At 31.8% G+C, this 13,983-nt stretch overlaps 2 protein-coding genes across 2 annotated transcripts; both read right to left on the bottom strand.

Moving 5' to 3' along the window:
- Positions 1-231: 231 nt before the first annotated feature.
- LOC109809958 (cation/H(+) antiporter 15) lies at positions 232-3,965 on the bottom strand. The gene is made up of 3 exons (XM_020373393.3): positions 3,537-3,965; positions 2,031-3,041; positions 232-1,626 (listed from the first exon to the last, which is right to left on the bottom strand). The coding sequence occupies exons 1-3, from the start codon at positions 3,762-3,764 to the stop codon at positions 415-417; spliced, it is 2,451 nt and encodes an 816-aa protein (XP_020228982.1). The 5' UTR covers positions 3,765-3,965; the 3' UTR covers positions 232-414.
- Positions 3,966-8,253: 4,288 nt separating this feature from the next.
- On the bottom strand, positions 8,254-11,650 carry LOC109807933 (WRKY transcription factor WRKY24). Its single transcript, XM_020370668.3, has 5 exons — positions 11,289-11,650; positions 10,678-10,866; positions 9,942-10,555; positions 9,651-9,812; positions 8,254-9,078 (listed from the first exon to the last, which is right to left on the bottom strand). Exons 1-5 carry the CDS (start codon positions 11,592-11,594, stop codon positions 8,634-8,636), a joined length of 1,716 nt encoding a protein of 571 aa, XP_020226257.1. The 5' UTR covers positions 11,595-11,650; the 3' UTR covers positions 8,254-8,633.
- Between the last annotated feature and the right edge of the window lie 2,333 nt (positions 11,651-13,983).

The following is a 13,983-nucleotide window of genomic DNA, read 5'->3' as shown; positions in this document are numbered from 1 at the left end:
TAATCACTATATAAATATCTAGGAAAAAAAATACTCTCTTTCCATAAAAGCATTTATTTTATTATTTTTGTTCTTCCATCTTTCTCATTTTGTTAAAATATGTGGTTTCTAGTCAACTATACCGCAAAGTTGTGCCTGCTTGAATTTTATATTCGACCATCCTCATTTAAATCAGTGTATTATGCAAGTGCAACTTAAAAGGTAGATTGTATCTAACACCAAGACAAAATCAATAACAAAGGATTGTGATGCCTTCATTTGAATTACTTTATACAAATTACATGTGTATATATACAAATCTATTATTATCCAATGTTTATTTACCTACAAAGTATTTACAAAATAATTGTAAGTAATTAAAGTAAGTACTCGATGTATGGAATCTAAAACTTCCTGATATGTTCAACGGTTAAACTATTGGTCACGCCTTTGTGCCACAGTCACTTCCACAATGGGTAAGGGTTCTTGCTTTTTAACGATGGAATTTTCTGGATGAATATCAAGAAGACCAATCCCTGCCTTATTTTGTTGCTGCACCACCAACACAGACCCATCAAAAGTAGAATCTGAAGACACTAACATGTCTGCTATAAGGCCAAGTTCTGGAAATTCGATCCACTCTGTCAATCCAGAAAACAACGAAGACTCGTTCTGGTGGCGTCTACCCACCAAAATCAAATCATAGCAACCTTCAAGCGACCTAATGACATTGACCATTTCCACACTATCTCTCACAGCTTCCTCTCTATAATCATGGCGTTTGATATGAATGTAGTCAACCATAAACTTGTGAATCAAGTCACCATCAGGGTCTCTACTGGCCAAATTTCTACTCTTCCTGCGAGGCTCCATTAATCGAATTACTGTGACCTTTACATTGGGGTGATCAGCCATGCGCATTGCATATGCCAAGGCTTCACGGTCATCTGCCCCTTCCACAAACAAAATTCCAACACTGTAGAAGGACATACTTGTTAAAGGGTTATTACTGATCAAGTTGCCACGCTCAACTAGGATCCCAACGGAGCAAGGCGCAGTTCTTAGCAAATGGCGGTTCAATGCTCTTATGGGTTGTGCTGATTCCAAAATTTGAGTTGGTCCACACTGCTTATGAAAAGGCACAATCAACATATATGCTCGTTTCTTTGCCGCTTGCAAGCATATCTCATCATGCATTGTCTCATAAGGGGATATGGATGTGAGGACTTTCACCATCACATTGCCCATTTGTTGGTTCTCGTATGATTTGAAGGCATTTCTTATGTTCTGTGAATAAGAAGACTTCAATGGATTAACGGACTTATTGCTGGCTTCATGGTCGATTAAAACTGGTGCCGATCTTCCTGTTAGCTGAATGAGATGCAGAACATATAAGCAAATGGGACTCTCAGTTGAGGAGTTGGACATTTCTAGAACATTGATCAAGGGTGGGGTGTTTTCTTCATGGTATATGCATGCCATCAAAGGAAGTATAGTACGGGGAGGGGCATGCTCAATGGTCCTCCTCCTGTTTAAGGACAAGTAACTCTTGGTTGGGTCATACATGAATTTCACTATGGGTGTGGAAGCTGCTGTCAACCACATTAAAGCTACTACCATTTGAGCGTATGATTGATCATCTATAATCTGCAAGACATGTTCACATTCAAATTGGCTATTATATAAAAAATGGAAAATTGTACAACTAATCATTATTAATGACATTGCACTCGTTTGATCTTTCTCTTTTGCAAATCCATTGCCATATGGAAGCTTCAGGATACCATGTTCTTTTTGTGACAGCAAAGAGGCTTGGAGTATGTAATAGAGTTACAATTAGGTACTTCATTTATGTAATATCTCATTGATGTATTTGGATTGGGGTACCCTTGTACTCAATATTTCATTAATATATTTTGTAAAACAAACATTTGCATACCAAAAAAATTAATGAAAGGATATATGCATTGATGTAGATCTTTGCTTGATACTGAAATGAATTCACCTAACACTTAGAATAAGCAGAATAAATGTTATTTGTAGACTCTTACATGAAGGTATTGTAAATTCTGGAAGTGAAGAATATGTGTCATGCCTTGGGCACCCATGATGAGACCTAAGATGAGAGCATCAGTGAGTGGCATGTTGCAGTATATTGAGGGCAACATGGTTCCTATCACCTTCCCAAGGAAGCCAAAAAAGGCCACAGGCTGCACAATTGCAAAGCTATAGGTATCAACTAGATGGAGTTTAAATTTGGCACTACTAGTGAGGAAGAACAATGGCATAAGCACTACTGAAACGAAGGTATCTAGCCTTTCTACCAATGCTGATCCAAGAGGTGGACCTTCTGGCACTGCTAGGCCAAGAATTATAGGCCCAATCAAGTAGTGCTCCCCGATGAACTCACCAAATAAGGAACACCCCAACACCATAACGTAGACAGAAACTAAGTAGGACTCTTTCATAGGCCTCCCTTTGGGTGTCCTGCGTATCATCCATAGCATAATAGGTCGAAGAACACATAGGATGATAATCACCATAACACACAGAGAAATTGCTATCCATTTGGAGGAAGACTGGTATGTGTCTTGAAATATAATTTTTTGTTGTCGTGAGACTGCAATAATCTGCCATATCGCACAGAGTACTCCATTTACCATTGATGAAGAGATTGCTAATCGACCAACCTCTGAATTTAGGAGCTTGAAGTCTTCTAAAAGATTCGCAACGACTTGAAAGGAACCAGCTGATGAGAAAGCTGCTATGTAAAATAGGGACTTGTAGATATCTGTCCCTGGGGGCAAAACTTGACGTAGAAGAAAAGCATAAAATATGCTAAATGCGAGTGGCAACACAAAAGAACACACGCCAATGGCCCAAGTCTTTCTCCCTGTTCTCATCACCATAGATATATCAATTTTTACTCCCATCGAGAAGAGGAATATCATGGTTCCCAAAAGAGAAATCGTCTCACACACGAAGAAAGGTTTTGGGGCGAAAAAAAACTTTTTAAGGCATTTAAATTGTCCCAGTACCGATGGTCCCATTAGAAACCCTGCCTGAATGAATACATGCATTTCCAGAACCAAATTAAGTATTAGCTCAATGCATGCATTCCCAATTCAACTTTACACATCAATCAAATGCCAATACTTTTATGCATCAATATCTCTTTTGGCTTATATTTCTTTTTTTTTTTTAAATAATATTTTATGATATCATACGTACTTCCAAAAGAATAATTAAATAAATAAATCATTTTTTCATAATTTAAAATTAGTTTATTCATAAACTAATTTGTAATTTTTTTTAAAAAGATATATGATAAAGTTTCTATAAATTAATTTATGTCTAAATTAATTTTAACTTATAGAGAAATTTATATCTATTTTTTTTTTCTAAAAATGTTTCTAGAGAAAATTATTTTAAGAGACTCATATAGAATTTTTTTTATTTTTGTTTAAACAAACATTATTTTTCAAAGTTAGAAGAATTACAAAACATCTATATATGTACGTGTGTGAGTGAGTGTATGTCAGAAAATATTATATTACCATGGCTTGTGAAACAAAGGTTGTTTCCCCAAGTGGCATCAAAATGAATTCCAACCATGCGTTTGTAAAACAAACTAAGGAGCCTTGTAGAATGACCACTAATACTACGAAGTTTAAAGGGTTTTCTCCAAAGAATATTCCTTTTGAACTTTGAAACAAAGTTGTGTCTTCGCAAATCCATATGCTTGTGTTTAAGGAAAAGGTGGTATTCGAGATTGTGTTCACCATTTGGTAGCCGGAAGAGACACTTACAACAAATCAAGCATTATTTACAACAAGCATAATATAATTAATCTGCATGGAAGTTATTATTGGAATGAAAAGGAAGAGGAGAATGGAGAAGAAGGAAATAATAGGAACAAAGTAGCCCATGCACCACCAACTTTTTGAGAATTATTAAATTCAAGCGTCAACGCTGAATTGCGGGTTGGTGACTTAAAATTAGTTTTATATTTTGTGATTATAGTTGATGGTGATATTTTTAGCAGTTAATTAGTGGTGTTGGGGTGAGACTGCAAACTGGTATATAAAGCCACAAATTTCTTTACTTTAGATTAGTGGGTATAATTTACAGATACAAATATCAAGATTTATTGGCAGTTAATTAACATAGATTGCCCACCAAAATCAGATTAAGCGATCTGCAAAATCTTCAACAATCTCATGCAATGCATGCATGCAGATTACACACTATAAATAGGTCATAAGTTATCTTTATCACCGTATCAAATGGAAAGGGTCGTCGTTTAGTCGTTTGATTGGAGTTATTTATAAATGAATAATCATGCATGTATTTCTTACAAGTTTGTTAAAAAAAAAAAACCTAACAAAATTATTTATTTTTACAAAATAGACTAAACTAAACATATTATATATATATCACGAAGCACATGGATCATGTAACAAAAATACAAAAATAAAATACTCTTAAATAAACGAATATAATATACTTTAGGGTATCTTTACTTTCTTTATTGCTGTTTAGAATTTGACTAACTACAAAATGTCTCTTTTTTCTTTTTTTCCCAAATTTAAAGCCATTATATATTTTTTGATATGCAATGATTGTACTTTAGAACTTAATCATGACCTTATACTATACATGTTGTCCCAATTTTCGTCCTCAATAGTTCTTAAAGCCACTATGTAGAACACTCGTTCGCTAATTAAAAATTTGACCAAGATAATTAGAGACCCAACTTACATATCTTTATGCTTACATTTATTTACTCAAAGTTATAAGCACTTGAAAGAAAAATTTCTTAATTCTTTTTTTTTATTATGGTATAGAATATCTTTCCATTTGTTAGAATTAGAATTAGTCTCTCTTCGGACCTTAACTGTATTAAAGTTATTCCTCTCAGCACTATTTTTTATCAAAAATTTGCAATTTAAAAGCTGAGAGAATAATTATTTCTTATTTGACAAAATAGCGTTTCAGTTATTGAAAAAACGAAAGGAGGTTGTTTTTGACTACGATGTTTTTAAAAGCTGAACTGTTGCAACGAATTCATTACCAGGCCATAGCGAGTTTGATTTTTGGGCTCACGTTAGATCCTTCAATGACAAGTTCAGCCCAGCAAGTTATGAAATGAAAATTACGTATTAATGTCAAGTTTTTTTTTTTTTCATTAGTTACTAGAATGAAAATTTTCAAATAAAACTACAAAATAATCGTAAATTTTATCTATTAAAAAAATGTAAAAGTTGACCACTGTTATTATTTTTATTATTCAACCAAATGAATAAGCTTCTAATAATTTTGCCTTATCTATATTTGTGCATCCGATTTCTATTGTTTTTCTATTGTCAAATTATTTTCGTCTCCGTCTCTCTTTTCTTTTTCCTTTTGGAATATTCTAAAATCCCCCAATAAGATCTAGTTTAGTTGGTTAACACGAGTATTATAAAATTTTTAATATTAAGTTTGATTTTAATGAATAAAAAATACATCCAAAATTTGAGTTATTTTGCATACTAATTTAATAACCAATCTAATTTTTAAAATATTTTTAAATAAAAAGATAAAATATGATTTGAAAGAAATTAATAATATAAATTAAAAATATAATTTATATGTTAAAGGCTAATTAAAATAACTTTATATATATATATATATATATATATATATATGAATTCACTTCATTTAAGAGTAAGTATTAATAAACTTATTCGACTTAATAACTTATATTTTACATGAAATTTAAGTGATCCAACAATTAAATCAAAAAAAAATTTAATACATAAATCAAAATTGTAAAAATCTAAAAATTATTTAATATTTTTTAATAATTTAAATTGATGGATAATCATAAAATTATTTTATAAATTAATTTGAATTTAAAAAAATAAAATATTAAATAATTTTTAAATTTGTAATAATTTGATAACTTGATCTATACATTAAAAAATTTTAATTTAATAATTGAATGATTAAAATTTAATATAAAATATAAATTTTAAGTTTCAATGTGTGATTTTATTGTTAAAAAATAGTTTATAAAACTAAGTTAAAATTTACTAAATAAACTCATATATATATATATATGGAGTGAGAGAGAAATATGTCCACTTATTTCAAAAATAAATATATTTACTTATTTTATTTAATAATTTATATTTTATATTATATTTTAATAACTAATTATTTAATTAAAAAATTAATTTAATAATTGAGTCATTAAAATTTGATATAAAATATAAATTATTAAATAAAATAAATTTAAGTAAACTTATTTTAATATATATATATATATATATAATAATAATAATAATAGTAAACTATTCAAGCTATTTGGAAAAGGCAGTGTCCAAGACTTTTGCAATTAAAAATATAACGGGATCTCAATCCGTGTCTATATTAATCGTAAGACCCTATGAACTTTATTTGTAAAAAAATGAAACAACTATGCCTCTTGAAAGTGTAAGTATGGTACTTTGTTATATTAAACATCGATTTCTTGAATTGTGCTGGGTGTTGAGTTCATAATTTGGTAGTAAGAACGATAAAGTTAACCGAGTTCATAAAATGAAACCAAAATTAATTGGCATCGGTATCTCCTAAACAGAAAAAACTGTTACTTCTAGTATATGCATAGTATATATTTTATTTTTATCTGTAACGTGAACGTGCATTTTCAAAAGTAATGTGTTTCATAGGATACATAAATTGTGTTCTTAAAAAACAAAACGAAAAACAAACAAAACATTTTGTCGGTTGCGACATGCATCATTAAAAATATACATAGCCAATTGATGACATCATCCATGGGGTCATCACACGCCATCAAACTATTTGGTATGGTAGCACATTTATGAACACATCAGCGATCAGTTCAGATCTTATCTATATCCCTCTGGATCCAACAAAACAAATAAATCTTTTATAGACCCAACGAACATATCCTATAATTCTTAAAAATAAATAATAAAAAAGACACAATCCTTTTTACTAAAAGTGATATGATGATATTAATTTTTAAGTTTATTTCAGAATTTTTTTTTTACCAACTTTCGAAAAAGTAGAAGTTTTTATTCCAAGAAACAAATATACCATTTCTCCATACACACTTATTACTTTGAAATATTTTTCCTTAAAAGGTTACTAAAATTAACATAATACGAAAGCAATGATAAAAAAAATAATTTTGGATATGTGGCAAAATAAGATTGAATCTTCACCGACAAACGTCGACTAAACAATAAAAGTTGTAATAATATATATAGACACATAATTTAAGTCCGAATTCTTCGTTATTATTATAACTTTTATATAAATAAAAAAATCTTCACCAACATAGATCAAAAAGCCCTAAATTCGAATAAAGTTACAGGTGAAAAATAAAAATAAAATAAATATTCTTAAAAAATAAATATATACATTAACTGTTGCAATTTTTGTTGAATATTTTATTTTAATTTTTAATTAATATCCTAAAATATTCATTAGCAAGGCTTTAGGTTTTAAAACTCCATTTAATTTCCTTTTTTCTTAAGAAAAAAAAGCTTTTAATGTTCTAAGAAACAGTACTAGAAGAAATTTTAAACACATAAACACAAAAGATTATTTTCCTGAACTACTTGCTTCAATCACTCCTTCAATTTTCTATTACTGAGGTACGGCAAAAAGAAAGATAGAATAGAAGAGATGCAAGCAAGGTCGGCGAGGAAGAGAAAAGAAAAGACATGTGTTATGTGGCCCCATGACAGTGACACCAAAGGCTAGGACAAATGAATCTGCAGAATTTGGCCCAAGCCTTAAGGGAAGCGTGTGCATCACGTAAGTGTCTCACTCCTACTTGTCCCACATCCACACAACTCTCATTAAACAAAAATGTGAAAACCCCTTTGCAAAACTGCCCCTTCCCTCCCTGCACTTGGCTTTCACTCCTTGTAGTAAAATCATCCCAAAGGGCTATTCTAGTCATTTCAAGTGTATCCGACAAAATTTATGACTACCCCACTTGGATAGATAGGGTTGCAACCTGGAAGCATCCATTTGTTTAAGGAAGAAAAAATGGTAGGAAACAACCAAAGTTGACCTTGACCGGCTTACCCACCAAACAAGCCAGCACCCATATTTGACCAGTATGGCATCCCATTAAATGCATAACATGTCCATATGCTCCTCCAATCATCAAATTGGACACATTTTCCATTCAAATATAAATAAGTTCCATTTTCTTATAGGCTGTGTATAATAATATATGCAAGCATGTACCAAAATATAATGTTTAACAAATATAGTTCTACAACTGCACAGTTCTTGTGAAAGTTTTGCTATTTTGGTTGTGAACTGTGAACAGAAAAAAAATTATAAAAAAAAATAATAATAACCTTACAAAAGATTGATATGAGGTTGTCCCCCCAACAAAAGAGAAACCCCAAAGTAATCAAAAAATTCCACCAACACCATGTGTGACAACATACAACAGTTATCAAATATATACTATACCAATCCTGTGGCTGTGTAAATTTACAACAAAACAAACCAAAAAATGCAATAAATGGAATGAACCTTATTTGTCCAATAAATCCTAACCCCCCTTCCAAAAATTTCCAACCTTCAAGAACTACCGAAAAGGAAAAGAAATTCCTTCAGCATAGGAGAGACTCAAGGAACATGTCATCTCTGGGCTCCTCCTTGGCTCTAGAGGAAAAAACATTGTCAGATAGTTGCTGCTGCTGATTCATGTAAGATCCCATTGGATTCCCAAAGCCAGAGAAACCAAAGCTTCCTGAACTCTGAAGCATCTCTAGAGTGAAGGGCGATTGCCCTTCTGGTGGTGCTTGTGGTCTTTGACTCTGAAGAGAATTGTCAGTGTTGTTGTGGATCACTGGCAAGGGCCTTATTGCAGTGGTGGGGTTAGCAGCATTGTTTGGCAGTGGTTTGTTAAGAGAATGGTTGCCACTGCCACGGGCTGCAGGAACATCATGGTTGTGCTTTCCCTCGTAGGTTGTGATCACTGCCCTCAGATCATGTGAGGCTCGTTCCACGTGCTTCCTCACTGGACATCCTGGGTGTGTGCACTTGTAGTAACTCCTACATGTCACAAGTTTAAGCACAACATCAGGCAAGCCAATCTAGGTGTACTGTTTATTCTTCTAAATCACATGCCCGCATGAGAAAAAACAGAAGTTGCCAAATTTGACCAAGGAATTTTAGACAAGGCAAGAAAAACTGGCACAAGTATAATGTACTGTAGAATTTCAAGAAAGAAAACTTTTATCATGGTAAGGTATGAAGAGATAGAGACAAACAAAAAGCACTCATCATGCAGTAATAATGCCACAGTTATAGTCTATACTATATATTATAAAAAATTATATACACTATATCATCCTTTCACAATTGCTATGTTTGGATAGTTATTAATTTTTACGATAATTACCTTAAAATCATGCCTACATGAAATACAATGGAAAACTTTCTACACTAATAATACATATAAAAATTAAACCCTTTATATTATTATTAGCATGAGAATAAGAAATTCCTTAAACGGAGTTTTTAAACTGTCAGTTCTAAATAGAACTTCAAAGTAGAACAAGTTTCAAAAAGTAAGACAAAAGTAAAACCTAAATAAAGTGTATGTTTCTTTTTTCGTTTTTTACCTTGGATTTGGATTTCCCTTCACTACTTTCTGCCCGTATTTTCTCCATCTGTACCCATCATCTAGGATATCAATGTCACTGGTTGTCTGAACTACAACTCTAGGTTCTCTCACTGTTCTACTTCCAGGCGCTGACATACCCTCATTTTCACCTTCAATTTTCCTGAAAAATTAATGAAAAAACTAGTCATGAAATGAACCACGCAAATGATGTTATGCTACCAGGCCAGAGAGTGGATTGAGATAACCTTAATTGTGGTGCAAAGTGGTTAAATAAAAAATAAAAACTCACCATCTTTTAGCCTCAGGTTCATCTTCATCAAACTCATCTCCTCCTGATTTACACTTTTGGGAACTCTGCTCAAAATCATCATCTCCTATTGATATCGATGAGTTTTCTGGGGTGGCAGCTGAATCCATTTGTCCACTGCCATGTGTGGCATATGATTGATCTGGGATTTCAGTGCTAATGGGATTTGAAGGAGGGATTGCAAGAGAAGAGGAAGATGATGAGTTTCTCCTGGTGGATTGAGGCTTGGGATGGTTATGAGTACCCTTATAAACTATCTCAGTAATTTGTCCATCTAAAGACCTCTCAACCTTTTTCTTTGTAGGGCAATTGGGGTATGTGCATTTGTAATAACTTCTTGGATTTTCACTTCCCTTCACTTGTTTTTGGCCATATTTCCTCCAATTGTACCCATCATCTGACCTTCTGCTTAAGGTCTGAGATTGTGGGGGGTAATTGCCATAATCCGATTGAAACCCATTGCTATGGTTAGTTTGGACACTAGCAATCTCAGGGGAAAAACTCTGCATGGAAGAAGAGTTTTCAGTTTTCATCATACTCTTTCCAGAAGAAAAATTATCCTGTTTAGTGGCCTCCTGATAACTCCATGGCTGTTGCTGTTACAAGTATCAGATTCAAAACTTGAGAAAAAAGAAAACTTCTCGTGTAAACCAAAAAAAAAGAAAAAAGATTTTTTTTTTTGCTTAAATGGGTGTAGACATTGAAATTGATCACATACTGTTTGAACTGAGACATTTGAAGATTGAAATGTTGCTGTGGACGAAGCAGTAGGTCCTGGTTGGGTTTGGAAAGAGAAATTTGAGAAGCTTTTGTCTTCTTCTTTGACAATTTGCTGGTTCCCCCCTGAACCACTCTTCCAATTGAAGCTCTGAGCAACAAACGCTCCAGTTGTCGGAGACGGCAGAATCTATAATTAGAAATACAAACCCATTACTTCAACAACAACAAATTTCAAGTAGGAGAGACATGAAACACAAACCTACACACAAGGCAGAACAAAGCACCAAAAATAGAAAACCTCAAGCAAAGCATGTTCAAACTACAAAGTATTATAATTCTCTAGTCCCAACATCCAAACTTGCATGATGAGATTATCCAGTCAAACTCAAGTCATGGTCAAGTACCAATTTGAGAAAACCAAAACGACAAAACAATTCATTTTCCTTTGTTCAAAGGTTTCCTAACACTCCGGATTATGTTAAAATAATGTTATAAGTGCATATTAATCTTTCATTATTCAGCTTTAAGCCACTTTTTCGATATGTTCAAAAAAAGGAAGAAGCTTTTGTGACAACAAAACATGAAGCAAGTTGAGAAGGTGAAACTCACGTTGGAAGAGTTAAGGAGAACGGGGGAGTCAAGAAGCTCAGCAGGGCTCAAACCAGGAGGAATAGCAAAGTAAGAAGAAGGAGAAATGGGAGGAGGAGAGAGAGGCAAAGAAGGTGGTGGTGTGGACTTGAACTTGGGGATACCAGAAGCGGTTCTCTCAGACAAGCCCTGTGGCTTGTTGTTGTCTATGGGAGAGGCAAGAAGGTCAGAGAAGGAAGTGGTCATGAATGGGTGTGTGGAGAAGGTGAAGTTGGTGAAGGAGTTTGCACTTGCAGAGGTGTCTAAGCTACCAGAAGATGATGCCATGAAGGAGGGTGGAGAGAAAATCTTTAAAACTGGGAAATGGAATGGTTTAATATAAAGAGAAAGAAAGGGTCATGAATGTACGTATTGCACAAGGCTTTGGTTTCTATTGGGGGATGATATTTCTGGGAAGGTAAGAAACGAAGCGATGTTTGACCGTGGAAAATATGCCACCGTGTACATCTTTTCTCATTTTTCTTAAAATGCTTTTTTTGGTCAAAACTCGTGGCTTTGACTCCATGGCGGCTCCGCCACCACTGAGTGAGATTTGCTTCTTTCTTTGTGTATAGTGTTAACTGCTATGGCTACGTGTTGTGTGCTAATAATATACACTATTCTTTTTTGTTCCTCTACACTCTACAGTGAACCTAGTAACCTATTACCCACTTTTTAGGTGCTGGAACTTGAGAGCTCAGAATTCAGATTATGTCGTTGCTGTTGTAGATATATATATTCATTATTTTTTTTATTTACTTATATATATTGATTACTTTTATGTGTTGGTCAAGTTTTTTTATTTAAAAAAATATATATGTAGGTCAAGTTATACACTATATTTCATATGCCTTCCAAAAGTTTTATTTAGACTTTAGAGCGTGTAATGGAACTTACTTTTTCCTTTTCTTTTTTAATAGAAAAAACCATACACATACGAGGAATACGAGGAAAAATTAGTTGAAATTAAGTGTAAATTTAAAGAGGTTGGGTTAACTTAATGATTAAGCTCTCACAAGTTACAATGTCACGAATCAAGATTTTAGGGGGTGTATTGGTTTAGGATTTCGTAGGATTTTAAAAGACTTTTTTTGAGTAAAAAAGTCCATTGGTATTCAATCAGGATTTTATGTCACTTAAAAACAATCCAGTGGTATTCAATCTGGATTTTTAGGATTTTTTAAAGAGTCCATTAAAATCCACTGATATTCATTTGAGATTTTTTACAACTTAAAAACAATCCATTGGTATTCAAAAATTTAAGGATTTTAAAGGATTGTTGTGTGAGAGGGATTTTGAAAGACTTTCTAGTGTTATCTATAAATACCAGATTCATAAAACAATCTCATCCAAACCCATGGGATTTTGAAGGATTGTTTGAAATGATTTTTCAAGTGTTTTAAGAATTTTCAAGTGAGTTTTTCATCTTTTTTTTCTATGCTCCTGTCTTCTCCATTTTTTCTCTACTAATAATACTACACTATTGTTCATTGCTCATATATAATACTATTCTCATACCATTCTCCTATTTTGTGAAACTCTAATATGTAAATGATAGTGTCATTGACTTGTTTTATTTTTCTGTTCGTTCTCTTTAATTGACTTACTTTATTTTATTCTATGTAGTTGAATTTGTTCCTTTATATAACACAAAAAAATACTTGAAATTTTAACTTTTAAGTGGTAATTTTTTTTATGACACACGTTAAGAAAAGAAAAAGGTGAAAGATGAAATTGATATCATAATCTCAACAATATATATATATATATATATATATATATATATATAAAAGATGAATTTGTTAGGGTTTTTGTGAGTAGAATGAGAAAAAAATGGATCTTAGTAGGGGGAAGAACCCTCTTAGCATAAAAATTGCGAATTCTCTCTTTCCCTTGAATTTGTTACTCTTATCCCTCCTCCTTTTATGACTCAACAATTATTTTATTTTTTTTACTATGAATTTTTCTTTTTTATTTTTATATTATGAAATTAAGATTTTTTATATTTAAAAAAAAGAAAATTAACATAAGACATTGCAATATCTAATTTTTTAGGGTTTAGGATTTATGTCTTCATTAACTTATTTTTTAAAAAAGAAAATATTGTTAAAATATTTGTTAGAATAATTTATATTTATAAATATCGTTAAAAATTATCATATATATATATATATATATATATATATATATTCTCTATATCTAAATACTTCTGTTTATATAAAAAAAATTATATATCTAAATATTTTTTCAGTATCGAATATACTAATTTTTTTATATAAAAAATTATCTTATGTTTCTATATTTTCGTTTTTACATTTTTTTTATAATAACTGAGGTATTTGATCCATTTGGATAGCAAAAATATATTCGATCTTGTATGATGGTGTGCTTCTAAAAATAATAATATAATTTTATTGATTTTGTCTATTATCCGTAATTATTTATATAACTATTTTTTAACATATATTGTTTTAGTAATTCAAATGGGAGATTCACAAGAAAATAATAAAGAAAAATGAAAAGAGAAAGAAAACTATGAAGCTTGGATTAAGGATGATTCCGATGAATTGTTACAATTGATAGTGGATGCTATAAAAAGAGGATAAAATATTATAGAGAATTATTATTATTATTTATCTAGACATTATTATTTTTATTTATTATTTTTATCTTTGAC

The sequence above is a fragment of the Cajanus cajan genome, chromosome 9 (genome assembly GCF_000230855.2).
Source record: "Cajanus cajan strain Asha chromosome 9, NIPB_CcT2T_4, whole genome shotgun sequence".
In the NCBI taxonomy this organism is placed as follows: Eukaryota; Viridiplantae; Streptophyta; class Magnoliopsida; order Fabales; family Fabaceae; genus Cajanus; species Cajanus cajan.
This window is presented reverse-complemented; position numbering and strand designations above follow the sequence as displayed.